This window comes from Vigna angularis, chromosome 9 (genome assembly GCF_016808095.1).
Source record: "Vigna angularis cultivar LongXiaoDou No.4 chromosome 9, ASM1680809v1, whole genome shotgun sequence".
Lineage (NCBI taxonomy): Eukaryota > Viridiplantae > Streptophyta > Magnoliopsida > Fabales > Fabaceae > Vigna > Vigna angularis.
The window spans coordinates 31,933,843-31,957,746 of record NC_068978.1 but is presented as its reverse complement, the minus strand read 5'-3'; the positions used below and the strand labels follow the sequence as shown (position 1 = coordinate 31,957,746).

The window sequence follows — 23,904 nt, the reverse complement described above, 5'->3', positions numbered from 1 at the left end:
AAAGTAGTATATGAGATTTGGTAATATCATGTCTTTGGTTTTTGTCCTCTCTCTCTTTCTTCTCTTAGAAGTACCCAAATCATGTATTGCTTACGACTATTTTAGCTTTCCTCAAACATGGCCAAAAGGCTATTGCAATAAGCAAATAGATGAACATAAAACCTTTCACTGTCCCGGCAAAATACCAAAGAAATTCATTATTCATGGACTATGGCCACAACCAAGTCAACAAGCACCAAATGGCAGTCTACTTGTCGAGGAAGTGAGTATATCTTCTTTTGATACCTCATACTAAACATTTTTTATGTTTTTTAATTGAATTTTACTATTTTTTTATTAATTGATGATACGAAAGAAAAAATTATGAATATATACTAATGTATTATATACTAATGTATGCCCTGTTTTTGATAAAAAAAATTGTATTTATTTAGGATTTAAAGCCCGTGGAAAAAGAACTTGGGTTGGATTGGCCAAATTTAATTGGGAAAAATTTTATATTTTGGAGATCCGAGTGGCAGGCGCATGGAGTGATTTCTGAGGCGCAGTTCCCAAAACTAGAATACTTCAAAACGGCGTTGCATATTTATAAGCAAAACGACCTATTGGAAATCCTTACAAAGGAAAAAATTGTCCCAAAAGCGAAAGAAGTTTATAGTGTAACTTCGGTTCTTGAAGCAGTAAAGAAACACACTGAGCATGATCCTCAGGTTGTATGTTATACGGATTCCAAAAAAAATGTTAGTGCTCTTTATGAAATAAGGATTTGCTTAACGTCCAATGCAACCTCGTACAGAAATTGTCCGAATCCTCATGGTTCTTGTGGTGATGGCAATTTATTGTTCCCAAAATGATGTATCAATTTATGCTTCCATAATATTTAATAAATGAAACTCATTTTCGTTTCAATTTTTCTTCGTGTAATGTTGTTGCATCAATTTTGAATACTTATATACAAATAAAAGTACATCATGCATTGATGATGATAGTACTTTTTAATCATAATAAAACTATAAAATTAACTAGAGTTCATTGTATAGAGAATTTAGATCTTTTCAACTGCCCTTAGAAAATGAACTAGAGTCGTGATTAAACCTTATTATCATTTAGCAGGTTATAAAACCTTTTTCACAAGTCTAAACATTATAATTATACATTCCTATGTATATGAGACATTAATTAACAAAAATGACAACAAGCCATGAATTTTAAAATAAAGTTATTAGAAAAGAATAGTACTTGGAAGTTAGTCACTCTGCTACTTGGAAAAAAAATATATACAAATCGGTTTATACAATAAAATACAAGGCTTATGAAACCATTGAGAAGTACAATGCTCGTTTGGTGAAAAAAAGACTAACTCAATGCAACTACACCAAACTATCTCACAATGAATATATGTCACAAGTTATCCCAACTACACAATTATAAGATAATAAAATCACTACTCAAGAGTATTCTAACATAGCTTACCCTTCACATAGTATAATTTAAAGACACCACTAGTGCAGCGAGGGGCTTTTACCGCGGTTATTTTTCACTATACGTCGCGGTTTACGAACCGCGGCATATTCAGCCGCAGTAGTAAGTCAGAGACTTTATGCCGCGGTTATGACCGCGGTATATAGGTTGCAGAATATACCGCGGTTGTCCAAAGAACCGCTGCCTAAATCCTTTTTAAAAAAAAAAAATTTGTCCACTATATGCCGCGGTTGGGGTTACAACCGCGGCATATTCCCCTACAGTTTTTTAAAGTTGCAGGTCTGTTTTTGTGATATTCACTACCACAAAAACAGACCTGCATATAGTAGTGTCTTGAATCTCTGCAAAAGACAATTCATATTAATTAGTGTATATGAATTCAACATTTGGGAAAAAATCAAAATTTGTTAAAGTTACCACTAATGAAGAAATCATGTTAAGAATGTAAAATGGCATAAATACCTGGAACAGGGGCGGCGAAAAAGCTTGGTGCAACAAAGGGGAATGGCAGCGGAGAGGAATGACAGGCGTTTCAAACGATTTTGATCGGCTAAAACTGTTTTTTATCGTCAAAAATGGGAAATGACCGAACAATTTTGAGTTTAAACGGTGAAGAAACAAGGAACTGAGATGGGTGGTCGACGGGAGAAGAAAACTCGAAGTCCAGAGCGTCTGCGCGAACAAGACGATATTGTTCCAAAGTTTTATTTTTTAACTCTGACTGGGGAATCTACCGCGGTTCACTACTTAACCGCGGTATAAGATGGCATTTTTAAAATTATTTTTAAACTATATGCTGCGGTTCGCCGGCAACCGCGGTAGAAGATGACATTTTTAAAATTATTTTTAAAGTATATGCCGCGGTTCGGAGGCAACCGCGGTAGAAGATGACATTTTTGAAATTATTTTTAAACTATATGCCGCGGTTCGGCGGCAACCGCGGTAGAAGATGACATTTTTAAAATTATTTTTAAACTATATGCCGCGGTTCGGCGGCAACCGCGGTAGAAGATGACATTTTTAAAATTATTTTTAAACTATATGTCGCGGTTCGGCGGCAACCGCGGTAGAAGATGGCATTTTTAAAATTATTTTTAAGCTATATACCGCGGTTCGGAGGGCAACCGCGGTATATTCCTCTAAATATTTCAAATTCATTTTAAATTTATTTCATGTAGGAGAATAGGTTGCGGTTACTTTGAGAACCGCGGCATATAGGTTGTTATTTAATTTTTTTTTCAGACGTGGCGTCAAAGGGGATGGTTGACTGGCGTATATTCCTTCGATTTATTTACAAAACTGCCACCGCGCACCATTATGCTGCGGTTTCTAGTGAACCGTGGCATAATGTGCGCTGTAAAAAGCCAAATTTTTACTAGTGCACAATTAGAACAAGTTTAAGATTCAACACGATAAAAGCTATGAAAGATTTGATTTTATTCACAAAACTTAATCCCAAGAGTCTTTTGTGGTTCTTTTGTATTCATTACACAAGAAATCTCACACTTTGAGAATTAAAAGTACACTAATATCGTAAATTTTTTAATTATTTATTTGTTGTGTATAGATATTTGATTTTACTAAGTTTCATACTAGACACTTATTTCAATGTACATTTAACTTTAGAGAGTGGTTGAAGCTTTTTCGAGGTTGCATGGAACACATATCACCTCTAGAAAAAAGTTGCAATTCATTGCACCAACAATAAGTAGTTAATCTTTTAGACTATTGAAATACAATTATAAATTTTTTGATACTTTTTTAATTTAACTTGTAGTGCTTGAGACAACCAGGAAGCATTAAGCGTAGATATTATGTCTTGAGGCACATGTAGAAAATCATATCCGTAAATGTCGTTGACTCATGAAATTTGGTAAGGTGAACATCTTAAGCTATTATTATTATAATTTAATTCAAACTGAGTTCCTTGTGTAGATATTCGGTAACACGTCTCCAATGAAGCAACATATTACAAAGGATGTTCGGGGGAAGTGAGCTACATTTCTTTTAAGTATAGATGATGTTAGGTAAATATTAAATGTATTTGTTATATATTGAGTTTAAGAACTTTTTGATGTATAAATAATAGAAACAATATTCATTATTTTTCTCGTTACATGACTGTATTCTAGGATTGAATTTTATGTAAGTCTATATTTGGATGGTAGCACATACAAATATGATATTGAAAAAAAACACCACTTTTTATACTAGTCATTACAATATAAGTATAAAATTTTGACTTTTATATCGGTTATAGCTCTAACAGGTATAAAAAGTATGACTTTTTATACTGGTTATAGCCTTAACTAGTATAAAATTCAAATTTCTTATACCTATTAGAGTCATAATCGGTATAAAATATCTTAATTTTATACCGATTGGGACTTTAACCGATATAGAAAGTTAGTCTTACACACATTTTTAGAATTGGTATAAAAATTGAAACTTTTATGATGGTTTTGGAACCTGTATAAAAAATGGAATACTTTTTGTAATTGTTGTTATTGTATCGGTTCAGACTTTTAATATCTGTTAGAGTCATAACCAATTTAAAAGTTATAATTTTTCGGTTTGGATTTTAATCAATAGAAAAAGTGTGTCATATTCAATTTTATCCTTCTCCTAGCAAAATTTATCTACCGATTTTAGAACTAGTATAAAAATCGAAACTTTTATGCCAATTCTAGAACCGGTATAAAAAGTCAAATACTTTCTATATCAATATGTTTATATTGGTTCAAAAACTAGTATTAAAAGCATTTTTTAACCGATATAAAAAGACTCTTTTGGCATAATAAATTGTTCTATTAACATTTTTAAAGAATAACAAAAATATTTAAATTACTTAATAATACTACAATTTAATACATTGTATTTGAAAAATATTACATTTGTTAAATATTATTCATGAACACATTATTCAAACCAAGTATTATAAGTGTACTTTAAAAGATTGTTTTAATTGATTTTGTGCTTTAAAAGATTGTTTTAATTGATTTTGTGCTTTAAAAGATTGTTTTAATTAGGATTTGTTATAATTAGGTTTATTGAAGATGAGATACAAAAACATGTTAAAAATAACTTTTTAGTTACATAAATGACTTTTGGATATTTTTGAAGTGTTTTAGTGTAGCCACAACTAAATTAAGTTCATGGAGATGTAAACATAAATTAGTTAAAGTTTCAATACACCTTAAAGATAAAGGCAATAATAGAAAATTATCAAAATCACAAAAAGTCACGTAAAAAATTGCACGAGAAGGAAGAAGAACATGAATAAGATAAAAAGTTTGGTTGAGCCAAACTGATTTTGGCCTAGCTGACAAGAGGAAACATGCCACAAAAATTGAGCCACATGTTATTTTCGCTATATTTTTTTTTTCTAGAAAACGACTTTGATAATTGAAAAATATCTATCATATAAAAGATATTTTAAAAAAAGATATTAGTTTAATTTTATTATCATTAGAAATTATTATTATATCATAAATATACTTTATTTTTATATATGTATTTAAAATTGATGAAGAAAAATTGAAAACGAACATGCATACATATATTATTTATTAAATAGGATGGGTGCATAAATTGATACATCATTTTGGGTACAATAAATCATCACCACAATTACCATGAGGATTCGGACAATCTCTGTATGAGCTTCCATCGGAGGTTAAACAAATCCTTATTTCATAAAGAGCACTGGCATTCTTTTTTGAATCTGTATAACATTCAAGCTGAGCATCATGCTCAGTGTGTTTCTTTACTGCTTCAAGAACGGAAGTTGTAGCATAACGCTCTTTCGGTTTTGGGACAACGTTTCCCTTTTTAAGGATATCGAACATGTCGTTTCTCTCATAGATTTGCAACGCCAGTTTGAAGTATTCCAGTTTTGGGAACTGGTGCTCTGAAATTACTCCATTCTCGCTCCATTGGGTTTCCCAAAAGAAAAAACTATCGCCAATTAAACTTGGCCAAGCCAATGTCAGTTCTTTTTTCACGGATTTTATATCCTAAATAAATTTAAAAAAAAAATTATCAGGCACACATTAATTATTGAGTATGAGGTATCAAAAGAATCGAAATTCATGTATAGTCATAACATAAGGTGTGACATCCCAAAAATACAGTATTAAACCATAAAATCAGAAAGTCACATTTAATAATAATTCAATACAGTTTTTCAACTAAAAACAAAATGAAGAAAATAAAATTTAGAACGAACGAACGCTCAAAGACGAACGTCCTTGAGTACTATTTCAATATTACATAACGGATGTGCAAAGCCGCACGTCTTCAAAGTTACAAAAGAGAAAGCCGAACGTACACGAAACCTGACCGAACGGTTTACACAAGACAAATACCGAACGGTCGAAATTAACTTAAACAAAACAAGAGATGGTCGAACGACCACTCAATTAAACAACTCCACTACTGGCCGAGCGGTCTCACTGCTCGGTCTTCACTTCCACATCTACCAGATTTGCTTCTTCCAGCAACTCTTCCAAACGCTCGTCTCCCTCTGCTCACATCCACACGGATGATCATTGCAATGACAAGACGGACGTACAAGGACAAAGGACAACACAAGGAAACGAAAGGGTAAGCTTAAGTAATTTAACTCATGCATCAACATACAATTCCAAGTAAACAGATCATTATGTGCATACATATCAACCCACGCATTCATCACACATTAACACAATTTAACGTACGTACAAGATAAGACTCAACACGACACCGACCATCCAGACTGTATGAATTCTGCGTAGTTACAGGCGTTCACGCACCCAGGTGGTGTGGTAACTGGCATCCTCATCAGCTGCCACCCGAAGTTAGTACGTTCGTCCAAAGTACCTCTAAAGACGACGACCTCCTGTCGTTCCCACACATGACGTGCGCCCTCTACATGAGGACGAGCACTCACGGAACATCAGGATCGAACGGCCAGCATTAACTTCCCACAGTCATACTTTACAATTTCAACAATTTCCAAGAGTCGTTCCTGCCTGGAACGCTCGTTCAATATTCATAACTTTCATTTCATCTCAGATGCTCTTCATCATTTACTATTAATCAATATCATTAAATACCGAACGTTTCATCACAAGGAGACCGAAAACGAATGCTGTTTTGCGAGACCAAAAGACGCTCGTTCGGATCAAAGAACGAACGCAAAGAGCTAAACGAGAAGAACGCTCGTTCGAATTAAAGTACGAACGGCAGAGAAACAGTTACGTTCAGGAAATGGCTTAGTATGGTATTGGACGAACGTTATTTTGTGGAAAAAGAGATCGAACGCTCAAAATAATACCGAGCGTCATTTAGGACGAACGCTCAGTTTAAACCGAGCACCATTAGGACGAACGCTCGGTGTTAGACCGAGCACCAATTAGAGCGAACGTTAGGCATATGGCCGAACATCATTTAGAACGAGCGCTCAGTATAAAACCGAGCCTCATTTATAACGAACGCTCGATATAAGACCGAACGCTATTCTGGACGAACGTCAGGCGTGAGACCGAACGTTCAATAGTGCCTAGCCGAACGCTCAAGCAAAGTATTTTGGTGTGAGGACGCTCGTCCTCAACCAGGATTCTACCCGAATGACAGAATCCTATTTCCACCATGTTGGCCAAGAAAACCGAACGGTCAGAGACCGTCTCAATAACGCACGTATAATATTATGGGAAGTAAAAGGATAGAAATTTATAAAAGACTATTCAGACACAAACAGTGCTTGGCCGAACGCTCAAGCATGGCAAATTTAGGACGAGGACGTTCGTCCTCAACCAGATTTTCAATCAATGAAAGATTCAATATATCAACCGTATAACAAGGAAAACCGAACGGTTGATGACCGTCTAGAACGAACGTACAACTGTTCATGGAAGATTCATTTCTCAGAAAATCATCTCATCTCATTCGTTCATATCATTCCAAAATCTCAAATTTCATATATCATTCTTATTCCATAAAGACGAACGTTCACATAATTCAAGCATATCAACCTCATGCAATCAAAATAACGAACGTTCATGCAAATTCATATATCTCACTTCACCCACAAATTAACGATCGTTCATACATTTTCAAACACAGTAACCTCACGCATCATACTCATCCAGCAAATAACGTTCGTTCATACAATTTCATACATATCATACATCATGCATCAATTTCATGCAGTAATTTAACGAACGCTCATACAAACATACCACACGAATTAAATCAATTAAGCTTCCCTTACCTGGTAATGATCGAACGTCCACTGACGCACCACACTCTTCTCCACTACGCTTCCCTTTCCCACGCTCGAAAACGCTCGTTAACCAAACTACAATTAACGTGCCCCAACCAAATCAGATCTAACCAATTCTAAGAAAGGTAACGTACGTACACAAAACTGGTTTCGTATACCAGTAAGACGAACGACCGGGAGGGAGAACGAACTTACCAGTTCAGTTTCTCCAGACGAACGTTTCCTCTGGAATCTTGGATGTCGTGCGTACTTCCTTGCTGCCGGAACCCAGAATTGGAGGAGAGGAAACGGTGGTGTGTCTTAGAGAGAGAGTGCAGAGAATGAAGAGAGAAGGAGGAGAGAATTTGAGTTTCAGAAATTGGAAAGGAGAGGGACGTGCAAGGGAGGTGGGGAAATAAGTTCAGAATTCTGATTAGATTTCCACTTCCGCCGAACGCTCGTCCACTCAGGAGCCACTTTCCAGCTCGGTCGAACGCACTACACCAACCCACTCTGGACGGTCGACCACTGCACTGTTGCCACGCGTCTTCCACCATCGCCGACGCACGTTCAGCTAGCCGACACACTGTTCCCCACTACCGGACGTCCTCTCTACGATCGCCACGTGTACTCCACTACGCCGGACGCTCGTTCACAGGCTGGCAGTCGGCGCTCCACTGACGCTGCTGATTCACCTGGACGTGCGGCAGCTGGCGTCCGTCAGTGGCTGTCGGGCACTGTTGTCGGCCATGCAGACTGCTGAGGTGGCGCGCTCTCCTGCCGCCACGTGGACGCACGTTTTTTTTTTTTTTTTAAAGAGTCCTCACACAAGGAGATAGATATACTTACTTCCCTGGTAAGTGTACTGGGATGTTCTGGATTTACAGTAGGTTCTGGCCATAGTCCATGAATAATGAATTTCTTTGGTATATTGCTGCGACATGTTCGGTTTGCATGTTCCTCTATTTGCTTATTTTGGCCATGATTGAGGAAACATAAAATATTCGAAAGCAATACATGATTTGGGTACTTCTAAGAGAAGAAAGATAGAGAGAACATAAAGCAAAGACATGATGTTACAAAATCTCATATACTTGTTTCATTTGTAAGTCGAGAGTTAAAGGATATTTATAGGAACTCAGATTATAACAAGACAAAAGAGTTAATTTCAAAGTTTAAGTTAATTAATCACATTCATTGTTTGTGTTAAAGTATTATTACTCTATAAATAATGATGAGTAGATGTATATATTGATATAGGAAAACTAAAAGATATATATTATATAATTCATTTAAAATTATTTTAAAATAGAAAAATAAAATGATTTTATTCATTTTGGTAAAATAATAAATTAAACTATTATCAAAAGAGTAACTAGAATGTAATTTTATGGATTTCATTCTGATTCAAATTCTGTACTGACTTTCAAGGTGTTGTCTTTTGTTAAATATTAAAATACATTGACATTAATATATTAAAATTTATTAATATATTTTAAATCATAAAATCAGTGTTTATCTAATTTTGAAACCACATATAGGAACAATGCCAAAACTTAGTAGAGAATCCATTTAGTTTTTCTACAGATTAAATTTGTAATAAACAGTGTTTATCATATAATTAATGCATCTTAATAAACTATTCTAGCGTACGACAATGTCCTTAATGACAATTAAATACTGTATTTTCAACCAAATAAAGTATCATTAGTAAATGTAACAATTAAAATATAAAAAAAAATTATTTAAATTTATGCTTTTACGTATAGTCTTATATAAATTTACGGTTTTTTACACGTAAATTTATGTGTTTTATTTTAATGTCCTACCTACAATAAATATAAAAAAAATTCAAAATAACCTAAGTAAAAGACCATTCATTTTGTTAGTGGAAATGTACGTATAAATTGAAACCGTAAAACTCTATAAAGGAAAAGTTTGAATACAGTTTTAAAACTTTTTTTTGCAAACAAGTGTATGATGCTTTTTGCATGGGTTAGACCGTCTTCAAATAATGGTAAACAGTTAAATATTGTTAAGAAGTTTTTGGAAAACTCTTAAAAAGAAAGTAAGAAGGAAAATTTAATTTTACATTGATTCACTCTAAATTATGTTAAGTGCAGTCCCTTAAGTATATTTAAGATATTCTACTAATTTTTCAAAGATTACAACGAGTTTGCCCCTTCTTGGTTTTATAATCTAACCTAAGTGATTAGATGAGTTTTACCACTCATAGTATAACACTAGTCCAATTGACTATAACGTTTAAGTCAATAACTTAAACTAAAAAGTGTTTTGATTCATTTATGAATCTACAAAACAAGAAAGTGTTTTTGAAAATACAAGCACATATGCTTTACTCTCTTCGAAAGGATATAAAATCAATACAATGAAGATCTACAAACTTGTAAAAAAACTTTTCTTTTTCAAAGACAAAATCTAGACGATGTAAGGTTGAGAGAAGAAAACAATAGCATAAGCCATTATAATTCTTATTTTTGTCTTATCTTCATGCAGTCCTCTTTATATAGACTTTTTCGAAAAAGATTCATTACTCAGGGCATTGACTTTTGTGTAGGGATTTAGCCTTTTAGAATGAAGTCATATGCTATGTTGTGTCTTGTAGAGGCAATTGTGCTCCTTGAATGGAAGAGACAAATAGAAGGCACAAAGAAACATTCGCATAATATATTCTTATCTTCTTCTTTTCCAATGCAGACTTCTGAATAAAACTTTGTACTAGATTGATTTGCATAGAAAAAGAGAGCACAAAACAATAGATAATAAAGTACTAATACGTACATGAATTAAAAACATTAGACGTTAACATTTAGGCATTGTACGTAAATTAGTGTTTAGACATAATGTATTTGAATAACTTTCAACATTTAGGATATGGTTGCATTTATCCTAGACGATTTATTTGATAAATGTTATTTTGTTAGAAGCTTTTATTAAACTTCAAAACAATGTTTTCTTTTTTGAAGATATTATCTTAACAAAGATTTATGATTTTCATTCTTCCCATTATATATTTAATATAATTAATACATCTTATTTAATTATTTTAAGGTAGGACAATGTCATTAATGAGTTAAATATTTTATTTTTGACTAGTAAATGAAATATCATTAATAAATGTAACAATTAAAATAAACAGAACATGGTTAATCTAAACATTTTTTAAAAATTAAATATATCCTTTCATTATTTTAATATGAGATAATTCTCTTTTGTCCTTTTTCAAAAAAAAAATCTACAAATATAATTCATTAATAAATTTATGATATGTTATCAAATACAAGTTATATGAACCTAGAATTGAAGATAATGAACATTTTGACAATGAAGTAAAGGTGATAAGCTGAGTGGTAATAGATTTCATCCCGCTTTTCAGCCCCTTATATAATATTTGTACAATACTTTTATTAATTTAAAACTAATGTATAAATAAAATATTTTTTAATATAAATAATATAATTAATTGTTAAATTATATGATTGAAATTCAAGTACACAATGTTTATAAGTAAATATATATTTTAAACAAATAATAGATTATAAAGTTAAATGATTATTGTTTAAATTTGCAATCTTTCTATATATGTGTGCACTTTCCATGAAAAGAAAGAAAATGAAAATAAAGACAAGTAGCTAGGTTTACCTGTTTTACATGTCATATAGGTCATAAACCAACCACACGTTTTTCAAATATTTGATCTTTCATCGATTTTACTTTGTCATCCACGTGCCATATAATTTTTTTAGGTTTAATCCTTTTCGACATCCCTATTTATGTACGAATGTCTCAGATTGGTCCTCGTTTTCTAAAGTGTATCAAAATGGTCCTTAATTTTCAAAATTGATATCAATTGAGTCCTTTCCGTTAAGTTGGCTGGACGGCGTTAAAAAAATTGATGAGTGGATGCTGAGATGACGAACGAACGCTCGTCCACCAGCGAACGAACGCTCGTCCACCAGCGAACGAACGCTCGTCGACCTCTTACTGCTGGACGACCGTTCGTTCCACACTGGACGACCGTTCGTTCGGGGGTCGACGAGCGTTCGTTCGCTGGTGGACGAGCGTTCGTTCGCTTGTGAACGAGCGTTCGTTCGTCATCTCAGCATCCACTCATCAATTTTTTTAACGTCGTCTAGTCAACTTAACGGAAAGGACTCAATTGATATCAATTTTGAAAATTAAGGACCATTTTGATACACTTTAGAAAACGATGACCCATCTGAGACATTCGTACATAAATAGGGATGTCGAAAATGATTAAACCATTTTTTTATCCTTAATTTTGACCTCACAAAGTTATGGTCAACTTCCACAAAAACGACTAATTAATTCACCATTAATGAGTTAAAAAGAAAAAAAAAAAGATCTCTTGCGTAACCTACACGACCCTAATTCGCCAATTTTTATTCAACATGGTTGAGATAAAATATAAATATATATAAAAGCATATTACATATCTTGTATGCTATAATTTATTAGTGTACTTAGTCCAAGGAGAGACATCGACATATAATTACATGTTCTCAAATCTCATGTCTGAACTATATACAAGGAAACGACATGATCGGATATATTAGGAGTAATCAATTTTCAAGATCTAACCATGAATCATAGTGATATAACCAGCTCACAATTTGACTGATTGTTGATAAGGTAGACTCAGCATATAAAAAACCTGTTTATAATTAAAATATGATTAAGTAGATGGACTAAACTATTCAAGTAAAAGTTTACCGTATAAATATCACAAAATACGAGGTAAATTAATTATGTTTGTTTATTATAACATTAATTATCTTCTCTGCATTTTGTTAATTTGAACATCATGCAAATACAACTTTCTGCCTAACTAGAAAAGTACAAGCTTGAAAAATAGTAATATCCCTACAAAAAAATTGGAAATTTAAAGTATTTGAAGTTTGTTAAATTGTTTGCAAAATAAATGTGATAACAATAATTCATTGTAAGATTTTGGATTTTTTTGATATAGTGAAAGTTAATGGTACACAAACATGACTTTTAGAATGATAATTTTGTCCGAGTCTCTGGCTTGTTCTCTGTTAATTGTGTTTGTCATTCGTAATCCTTAACTTCACGTTTTCTTTCTCCTCCGTTACAGAGTATTGGTCCTTGGCCCCGTCATTGTGTCGCCGATAATGAATCTTCTCTTCTCTTTTCATTATCTTTGCCATTGTTAGGCACTGTCGTAATCCTTAAATTGGATTCAATTTTCAGTTCATCATTATGATGTCTTCTCCCGCAATTCGTAATTCCATCATGGCTTAAACCTCAAATCCGTTTTTCATCCCCTGCTCCCACCATCCTTGATTCATCTCTAATATGCCCTCTAATCTCATAAAGTGGTTCCATCCACATAACCATTATTTTCTCCTTGATGATTGAGGATCCAAAGTGGTAAATAGATCATGAAGGTCGAGTGAACAACGTTAGGATCTTGAAGGCTTTCTATGACAAGGGTTTTGACCGTGAGAAGAACTAAAACCAGGCATTGGGGAGCTAACTTGTGTGTGTCCTTGATTCTTTTGCTTGAACAAATGTGATAAAATGATTGGTTCTGATGTTGCTCTGATTTTTTATGTTGGCTAGTTAATGTTATAATATGCTAGGGTGCTATAGTATAATTTGATGAAGAATTTGACATTTTGATTGGACTGCCATGTTCTTGACTTGGGTTGTTAACTGTTTAGTATGTGATTAAGAATGAAGTGAAATGGGAGGGATTTATTTGAGTTGCAATGTCATGGTGGTTAGATATTAAATTGTCCTGTTATTTTCCAAATAAAATTATATGCATGTCTATTGGAATGAAAACAGGGTTCAAGTTAATGAAATGTAGTTTGGATGCCTAGAACTAGGCTATTTGATACATGTGTCACTATTTTGTTTGCTTAATGGTTTAATGATATGAATGATCTATAGGTTGGTTGTGTTGGTGTACATTGGATCTTATGAGTTTTTTAGTTATGTTATAATATTTGTGTCTAAAAGGAAAGTCTAATTGTGATTTCATACTTAGTGTTTTATTCATTCACTGTTAAAAGCAGTTGAATTTGATAATTAAGTAAGTGTGGTACTTAGTATTTTATTCATTCACGGTTTACTTTTAACATTAAGTAGGTATACTACTTAATATTAAACTACTCCCGACAACAATTTGATAGCTAAGTAGGGGATACTTAGTTTTGAATTCTTCAATTCCATGAGTATGTGGGACTATTTCAGTCTTCAAATTTATAACTAACTTAGTATAAGACTTAGTTTTATAATCAGTTTAGTATTCTCCTTATGTAGTGTACTTCGCTGAATATGGTCACTTATTCTAATCTTCCAATCCTCTTGGCATGAACATAGGTCGTTTTAATGGATAAATCATGGATAGACATGTCTCGAAATACAAGTCAATATATGGAAGGATTGAATACCTTATTGGACTTCGCATTCACTAATAGTAGTGTTACGGAAAAGATAATATGTCCATGTCAGAAATGAAATTTTAAAAAATGACAAAAATCGTAAAGAAGTATATGAGCACTTAATTGTTAAACCTTTTCCAAAAGGGTATACTGTGTGGCTTTTACATAGGGATAAAAGAGTAAATGATGAAGCTCCTCAAGTAATGGCCAAAGAAGATGGTAAAAGAGTTCCAATTAGTGATAATATGTGTGAAATGGTTAATGATGTATTTGCACATCATTTCTCTAACAACGACATAGCATATAATGGCAAGCCATACTAGAAGTCATGATGGTATAAATTTTATTTCTTTTACTAATATCATACACTTTGTTTCTCTTACTTTTTTAGTTGTTCTTATATTTTGTTTAATTGTTAGTGTTTAATATAGTGAAAATTATGTATGAGATTAATTTCTTTTGTGTTAAATATACATATAGATTATTTTATTTATAATGGAAGAAATATGGACTAAGCCTAAAATACAAATAAGGAACAATAATAAACTAACTAAAGATAATAATCTAATATATCTAACACTCTTCCTCAATTTGGTGCATACAAATCATATGTATGAAGCTTGTTAAAAATATAATCAATAAAAACTTAATGAAATTATCTACTTCTACGCTCAAGTGTTACCAAATTATTAAAGAAAAATCTCTTTAAATAAATTTCTTCATACAAATAGCTGTTAAGGAACTCCAGTTGATAAAGATGTTATTGTTGAAGTATATACGGACATGTCAAACACACCGATGACCGAAGAGAGGTTAAAAGAGACAACAACGGAAGAAGTCATGGATAAACAGGAGAGAGAAATCCTAAAAATTCAAGATTCTCTCATCAAAGCACTTGAAAAATATGCCATCTCCGTCCTTATCTTATTTTGCATTCTTTTCTATTTTATTTTTGTTGTGCCTCTTGAAAATTTAAATTAAAAAACCATCGTATTTTTTTCTGCACATGATATCACTTTCTTTATTCATCATCCTTGAATTTGTGTGTTTATTTTGGTATTGATGTTGATGTTAATATTGATAGTAAGTTCACCACAAGTTTTTTTTATTTTTTTTAATAGACTTTATTATCACTTGAAAAAAGTGAGAAGTTGATTATTGTGTCATGTCTCTAACCACTATAGTTTGGTTACGTTGGTTTCTTCAAGAAATAACTCTTATATACATTACATTGTTAGTCCTGTTCAAATTGTTCATAAATTAAGTCTTTAAGTAGCATATGAAATGTATTGAAATTAATTGTCATTTCACTTTCCATTTAACATGAAATCATTGCACTATTGAACATTTTCATGATGTTTCGCAGAGTGAAAAATGTTAAATGATATTATATATATTAGTCAATAATAATTTAATATTTATGCACTTGTTCTACTAGGATTGCTGTAATAAGAAACCCTGTTCCTTCTCTTTACTTTTACCAATTAACTTCAGTTGCTTTGATAATAGGCATGAACACTGAAATAAGACAAGATAACACCATTAACTGGGCAAGCACTGGTTTCTTGAGTACAAGTCGAAAATAGCCATTGACTAAGGTGCATGGTGTTGAGATTGTGAAGGTGGTAGAATGCAGGAGGTGGAAACTACAAGGTAAAAATACTAACTAAAATACGAGCGTTCGTTTTGAAAACTCAATATTGAAGAACACAAGCTTCTTTGATGAGCTGTGACAATAATAAAGCAAAGACAACCTTAACAGATGGATGTTTCAAGATATGAAATACATGGGATTGGGGAGTTTGAAAGTGCGTTTTCCCAAGCATTCTCCTTGAAGATCACTCCACTGGTCTCCAACATTTCCCCATATTCTGTACCCTTCTCTTTCAATCTCCTTCCTAATGGCTGACTTGTATTTCACTGCACTTTGCCCTTTGTATTCAGGACTCCTACACAAACCAAAACAACATTCATTAATCTTTGTCAATTCAAAAACATTCGAGAATACAAGAGTGAATCTAACATCATATAAAAATGAAAACATATAAACTTATTATCTTAATATTTAAAGTTAAAAATAGTGTCAATGTTTTACGTGATTCTCTTCGTATCTCTCCAATTAACCTATTCTCAAAAATCTCATAAAAAAGTTATATGGTTAACTCTTATTTCACTGTTACTAATCACCCTTTGCAGCAAGTCATTTTGTTAAAAGTCTTCATTGACTAATGATTAAATATTAAGAGGAGGTGTTGCAAGAGTTTTGCATTGACGAAGACAAGTCCAGCAAAAAGTGGTGGTGGATATCTCTGTCGTTTGTTTGTTCTTGGATGTCTCGGCAGCACACCAAAACGAAAAGTAAATCAAGAGGAAGCCTTCTTTATGGATTTTGCCTGCACGGACGTTGACCAGGACAATATACGGAGAAAAAAAGGGTTATCTGACCAAGTCTTTTACCCTTTTTTTCTTCGTCCATATCACACCATCAAATCCATTGACTTCAGCCACAGCTACCATCATTAATATATATATTCTACTATCATACCCATTCATCATTTTTCCTTCTTTACTTTTATTTTACTATCAATCAGTGATTAGATCTTCAACTCATATACCAAACACAGTTTTGTTACCTTAAATCATAACGATTATAGTAAATAACCTTTTAAATTAATCAGTGGGGGGACATTACAGAAGCACTCAAAACACAGATATTAATTTTAATGTGCTATTTTATTTCCTAATGGCATGACATTACATGCACTTTGATATAATATTTTTGGTGTCATCGCACACATTCATTGTTCACTAAATAAAAACCACCTGTGGAATTAATATTTTTCATTTCATTTGCTTGGTGTCTGTGGTTAAGTGCTGGTTTCATGATTTGATATGATTGTGATATATATGTGGAAAGAGTCAATAGCAGAGTTGGAATATGAAAAGAATCCTATGGCAGTGGAAAATATGGACTCAGAAATGCACCATTTCTGCACATTTTCCATGTCCTTTTTTCTTTCCCACACAATAGTGCGTTATTGAATGTAGTGTCATGTATCACTAGCTGTAAATAACAGAAAACAGGTAAATTCCAATGCTTAGGACAATAATGGACTTTGTCGACCACCACGCCAGACATGTCTCATGCTATCCTTAAATTAACTATGAATAAAATTACATGTTTTTTTTCTTATTTTAAAACAAACTCACTTTATCTTAGTGTTTGATGTTACAACTGGTAAACAGATTGATTAGTAGGTATCGGTCTATGGAGAGGAAAAAGTTTGAATTTGAAATGTTAAAACAATAAATTTATGAATTATTATAGGCTCATGAAAATCTAAACTCACATGTAGAACCAACAGTAGGCACCTAACTCCACCCGTTTTATAAGTTGCCGACCTGATGTGAATGCACCATGCACCATGCCATGCCATGCAACATGTGTCATTCATTGGTCAGACCAAACGGAAAAGTAACCAAAATATTGTTGTGTTATTAATTTTAGCCGCAGACTTCGCCGACCTAGTTGTTCAGTATGTCTATGAATAGACATTTTTCTTAATGAAAGAGTTAATGTTGGATTACAAAAGACTAAACAAAAGCAGTTAAAATGATACTAATCAATGGAATTGGGAACAGCATGCATGTGGTGGAGTATTATTGGAGGAAGAAAGTTTGACCGAAGATGATGTTTATGGGAAAGGAAGAGAGGAGTGTTTCTAGGAAGTTACGCAAAGGTCAACAAATAATTGGAATCCTCGTCACACCATCAATTACGCCATGTCTTTTATCCTCTCTCTGTCTTCTCCCATTAAATAATTGGAAAACTGTGTTTTCTGTCACGAGTTTTCGATAAAAAAATATTCACAGGACTGAGACATTCATCAGTTATTAGATTACACAATTTGTCTCACATGCATCATGTCATCATGCCTATCCATATAAACAAATGCATGGAATAAATTATAGTTAACGTGCCATTTCAGTATTTTGTTTGTTTTCCATAAATCAGTTAGAAGAATCGTGTGAAATTGTTTCATATAGATGCTCTTCTTGCAAGCAACAGGAGTCCTATGTCTGCCTCTTTTGGAAAAACCTTATAAATTCGTTAAAAAATAGATTTTAAATCAAACTTAATTTCATAAAACTATTTAATACCGACTTAAGTTTATACTTCTTTATATATTTTAAATTAGTTTTATTTTAATTGATTACAACTTCTAACTCACCCTTTTAACGTCGAGGTATATAATTTCTCAAATATTAAGAAATGTGTAGATATCACTGCAAAGTTTGATTGATGAAAGAAGGTTTTATATAAGAAATACCTGAGAATGAGACGTTGATAGCCAACGAAGCCTTGGCTGTGCAAGTTGTTAGAGGTGATTGTAGAGAGAGTTGCTTGGTCTCTTCCGGTTAGCAGGAACAGTTTGAAGCCTCTCTCTTTCAACGATTTAAACAATGATCTTACAGCAGGATTTGCCGGACATTTTCCCTCCATAATCCATTCCTTGAAGATGGTCGAGTCAAAAGGGTCACAACTACAAGTTTTGTTCATCATTTTTCTCCATCATTAATGCTCATTCATTATAAAGTTAAATATAATTTCAATTCCTCCATTTACAAATATTAGTTCTCAAACTTAAAAAATAATAAATATATATATATAGTTAGTGTGTAAATATGGAAGAAGCAAAAGACAGTGAGTTACGTACCCAAATCGCCTCTTTTCGTAGTAAGAAAAGTTGGAGATGCAAGTGTCGTCGACATCAAGAATCCAGGCATCCATGCCGTCAGGGGAAAGAGGAATCTGAGAGGCATAGATGAGGATGTTATCTACGACAAGGTTTAGGTCACGCTCGTACTGTCCTGCACACATGTAGTTCTGAAGGTGCTGGTAGCACTGAAGTGGCACCTTCCGCCATGGACACACATTGTTTGCTTCCACCGCCACCCTCCAACTCAGACCAAACCTCTCGTTCGCTTCCTCCTCCGCACTCTTCTGTTGATGAGGACGACCCTTTTCGCTCCCCAGCACTTTCGTTAAAAAGGCCACCAAGTACGTTAGTCCTTCAACCACTGCTCGCAGAATTGTTATCTTCGACATCATCTCTGTTCACGTAGTTAGTGATGGATGATTTGGTTGGCATGAGGAGAGAAAAAGAAGAAGAAGAGGCATGGGTTTTGAGAGATGGGACTGTGACTTTTATCTCAAAGTTTATGGGTCCCTCATCGAAAGTTCATGGAAATGGGAACGAAAACCTCTTTCTGCTTCCCTTCTCTCTTTCCACAGCAACAATCATTTGTTTTTACCTTTATCCTTATATTTCATGCTCTTTCATCACACCTTCTCATATTCTAATTACTTCTCCATTAAAATGGAAATTTCCATTTCAGTTCTGTCTTTTTATTTAAACTTATTTTTTAATAAAATATTATGTTTTTTACAAATATTTAATTTTATATACATAATATATTTTTGGAAGCGAAAAAGATATATTAAAAATATTCTACATGAAGCTACCATAAATAAAGGGGACAATCTCCCTTTTTATAGGCAAAGTTTTGTGAAAATGAAACAAATTTAATAATAATGTCTGTGAATTAATTTTGTATTGGTAAAAGTTTCAAATTAAGAGCACAAGGTTTAAATAAACGTTTCTTTTTGGACCATTAGAGGAATGTCAAAGATACAAATATATATAAAAGATAAATCGACAAAGTATGAATATTAATAAAGAAAAATGCATATCACGTGCAGTGTCATCTTTTAGTTCTTGTCAGCCAGTGACGCATATATTATATATATTAAATGTGAATTTCATGTATTTAATTATAGTATTACGTGAAATATTTGGTAGGAAATTTAATAAACTTTATGATTAACCAGTTTTAAAGGCAATTTGTTTGCGTCATCTCCCTGCCGACTAAATTATATTATATTTATGAATTGATTTTATTCGTGGCGTGAGTGTTTTTTCCGTATGAAATTACGTGTATTTTTTGAACATGAAAAACAACCCTTTTCCAGTTAAATATGATGACTGTTTGACATTTTTCTTTAAAAATAAATAAATTATGGTCTGTTTACCCTATGTCATACAGTCGAGTTCTCCAAAAATAGAGTTTATCGAGACTAATTTTTTTAGGTTGAGTTTATTTAGATTGGACTTTTAAAAAATTGAGAGTTTATCCAAGTTCACTTAGTTGACTTTTAAGACTGACCTCTTTGGATCGATTTTTTCATATTGATATGATTAAGTCGTTTTCTTTTAGGTTGAGTTTTTCAAGTGGATTTTCTTAGATTGAGTTTTCTAGACTATCTTTTTTTAGGTCTATCTCTATAGGTTGACCTCCTCAAGCTGAGCTCTCTGGATCAAGCTTTCCAAATTGTTTTTCTCAGATCGAGCTCTTTCAAGACTGAGCTCCTCCTCCACCTAAACTTCAACACAGTTCCAAGACCAAGCTCTCCTAGCTAATCTCCAAGACTGAGCTCTCCTATAGCTAATCTCAAAGACTAATCACTTCCAGAAAAAGCCTCACTCTAGATCGACTGGTCACAACATGGCCAACCAGTCTTAGCATGATCATAATTAAACAACATGGCCAACTAATCAGAGCATGTTCATAATGTAGATTAATGTATGATTGGATCGTCTACTAAAGGTAAAGATTCATCGCAAATACTATATATAAAGGTCTCAAGTATGACTTTAACATTATGTGAATAAAATATGCATCAATTGCTAAAAAAAAATCATCTACTGACTTTAACATCGAAGTACCTTCTACAGGTACCATTCGAGCAGATTATGGACCTAGAAATCATGGACTATGGGTAGTGTGGAAACCGAGCACTATGGACATGGAAACCAAGCAATGTAGACAACATGCAAACTGAGTGTTGTGGACATCATGGAAACCAAGTGGTAGAAACAACTCGATGAGTGACTCAACCTGTCTAGTCTACAACACAACTCATTCAGTCTACAACACAACTCGTCCAGTCAAGGACCCCCCGAAACAATCTGTATAAGCTTAATCTCTCGTTATGTTATGCGAATCTTAATTTATAAATCAGTTTTATAAAATTATATTATATTTCAAAATTTATTTCTTAATATGATATTATAATCATTAAACATTTATTTTATTGTTATTTATTGAATCTATACTATTAACTGTTATTAAACCGTTATTGTACAATATGACTGTGTGACCTTTGGACCTAATGGTCCAAACGGTCAGTCATGCCATAAACATGACCACACACTACTCCTAAAACTGTGTGACTGTGACCAAAAGCCAAACAATCAACCTATAGAGAAATTACCTTTAATATTGATCAATTTAAGACAAAGTATAATTTATTACCAATTGGACCATTATTATGTTGTCATTAGTCCAAAACTCACCTGAAGTTTATAAATACACTTGAGATAAAGAAGTGGATGATGACATTTAATATGCATTAATAGCTTAAACGGTCGAATCTTTATTAACTTTGGTATTGGAGTATCTTCTCCAAGTAACCTCAAAGCATAACGGATAAACGACAACTATAAATGATAACATGAAGATGAGCATTTGAATAACTAACAACTCATATAACAATAAACCGTTGATCTGAATTCTAAATCCGAACTTAATATTTATTTTGATGTATATAATTTGGAAAAGTATGTTAAAACTTATATGACAAAACTTAAGATGTATTTTATCTCTCAATTTATCATAATCTCTCTTAAAATCATCACTTCATTTTGTCATATAAATAGAATTTTTGCTATCAGTATTTTGTGTCTAAAGAAGTTTCTCTTATCCCAGTAGAATATTATTATTGCTTTACTTTTCACATTGCCAAAACTAGGTTTCTAGTTCTTAAGATTGTAAAAGTAAAAGTAAATTACTCAATACTAATTTAAGGATTAAAATAGCATCTTCTATGTCATACCAATTTAACTTTATTTTCAATAATTTCTTTGTTCACTACACATTTATGACATTTAATTACACATTAGTTCTAAAAAAAATATGATTAAATATAAGCAATTTTTGGCATTGGACTTGGTCAAAATGCAAAATTTGATTTAGCAGTCACACTTAGATTATTAAAACAAAACAAAAATCAAATTCATCAAAAAATAAATGTTTTAATGGCAAATGCTACAAACATATGTATACAATATAAAATTTTGGTCGGAGAACACGAGAGAAATATGCTTCTTATTGATTTTGGATAGAAAGTTTTTTTTATTTGTGTTTATTCTATCTTGATTTGTGTGCTTTCGTTGCTATCTGCAGAAACAAATGGAGCGTTAATAACTACTTTTAATTTTTATAAAAAATTATTTTCATATTCATTATTTTAAATACTTAAAATTAAACAACTATGAATCATCATTCATATGGCACCTAATTGCTAGAAAAAATATTGAAGCATCATAAATTAAAATAATTTTAAGTATCTGTCAATGTAAAATAGTATTACCAATTTTTTGTGACAAATTTCAACTCAATAAGTTTATTTCCACGACCTTTTTATAAGTTTTTGTTTAAATCAACTTATATATATAAGGTAAAATAAACTTTTTTGAAAAAGTAAATCTCAATGATTATATAATACACAACATATTTTTAAAGTAAAACTTATTAATGCATAATTATTAATCTCTTACATTTCTTAATCTTTCCACTAAAGTATTCTTTTTGTAGAAAATGAGAAGAAGAATTTGCTTAACTTTCATTATAATAATGGAAAATACCTAACTGTTGAAGACAAGACTATACTTCTATTTTTCCACTTCTCCCAATCTCTCTATCTTTATCCTTTTCCTTTCTTTTCTTTTAAATAAATTAGCTTATAGGAATATAATATTCGATTAAAACTAAAAATTAATCACTTAATTACAATGCTTTAGTTGACTCATATTTTATAAGACTAATGATATTAGTCTTTTTCTTTATAATACATTTTATAATCTATATAATTTTAAATTTATTTTCCTTCTTTGTGTCTATTAAATATTCAAAATATTTGTGTTTTTACACATGATTAATGAGAACATAATTTTAAAAGTTTAGTCTCTACCAACTATTAAATTAATTATTCATATTAATATAAGTGATAATGTTAGAAGTCCGTCCTCTTATGATAAATTCTCAGACTTTGGTTATGAAAAGAAAATCTTATGGGAAAATCTTAAAAACAATCAACCATGTATTCAATAATCAATTACTAATTCTTTTTTTAGATGAGTTTACGGTTCTTATGGATAAAGAAAGAAATGTAATAATAAAAAAACACTTTAATAATATTTATTAATTTTCAATTTTTTTTTGTATTTGTAACTAATAATAGTACAAATGAGAAAAAAATCAATTAATCTTATCTTCAACTTTAAAATAATAATAAAATAGAAACACAAATCCGTAAGAAAATGAGGCACTAAAATAGAAAACTCAGATGGGCAGAGATAAACAACATTAAGCTCATGACTCACAATAATTAGTCAATTATTAGTTATAATAATAATAATAACAATTGTCTGTCTAGAATTGATCGCACACGTTATCATTAATTATTGAATTCATGTTTTAGTTTTCCTGTGAAGAAAAAAAAATGATTGTTAAAAAAAAGAATCCAATCCACAAGAAAGAAAAGTTTGATTTCTGGTTATTAGTAAGTTATTCTTTTATTATTTTCAATAATTATAGTAA

At 32.1% G+C, this 23,904-nt stretch overlaps 2 protein-coding genes across 2 annotated transcripts; one reads left to right on the top strand and one right to left on the bottom strand.

The window, feature by feature from the left end:
- Window positions 1–6: 6 nt before the first annotated feature.
- LOC108347284 (ribonuclease 1) lies at window positions 7–909 on the top strand. The gene is made up of 2 exons (XM_017586453.1): window positions 7–262; window positions 435–909. Exons 1-2 carry the CDS (start codon window positions 11–13, stop codon window positions 852–854), a joined length of 672 nt encoding a protein of 223 aa, XP_017441942.1. The 5' UTR covers window positions 7–10; the 3' UTR covers window positions 855–909.
- Window positions 910–15,705: 14,796 nt separating this feature from the next.
- LOC108346335 (acid phosphatase 1) lies at window positions 15,706–19,475 on the bottom strand. The gene is made up of 3 exons (XM_017585397.2): window positions 18,900–19,475; window positions 18,513–18,725; window positions 15,706–16,130 (listed from the first exon to the last, which is right to left on the bottom strand). The coding sequence occupies exons 1-3, from the start codon at window positions 19,292–19,294 to the stop codon at window positions 15,953–15,955; spliced, it is 786 nt and encodes a 261-aa protein (XP_017440886.1). The 5' UTR covers window positions 19,295–19,475; the 3' UTR covers window positions 15,706–15,952.
- Window positions 19,476–23,904: the final 4,429 nt, after the last annotated feature.

Excerpts from the sequence above, each read along its gene's own strand:
- LOC108347284 (XM_017586453.1), top strand. The coding sequence starts at position 11 with ATGAGATTTGGTAATATCATGTCTTTGGTTTTTGTCCTCTCTCTCTTT. Across the intron at positions 263-434 it reads GCAGTCTACTTGTCGAGGAA|GATTTAAAGCCCGTGGAAAA; the intron begins GTGAGTATATCT and ends GTATTTATTTAG.
- LOC108346335 (XM_017585397.2), bottom strand. The coding sequence starts at position 19,294 with ATGATGTCGAAGATAACAATTCTGCGAGCAGTGGTTGAAGGACTAACG. Across the intron at positions 18,726-18,899 it reads TACGAAAAGAGGCGATTTGG|TTGTGACCCTTTTGACTCGA; the intron begins GTACGTAACTCA and ends CAAAACTTGTAG. Across the intron at positions 16,131-18,512 it reads TATCAACGTCTCATTCTCAG|GAGTCCTGAATACAAAGGGC; the intron begins GTATTTCTTATA and ends TGGTTTGTGTAG.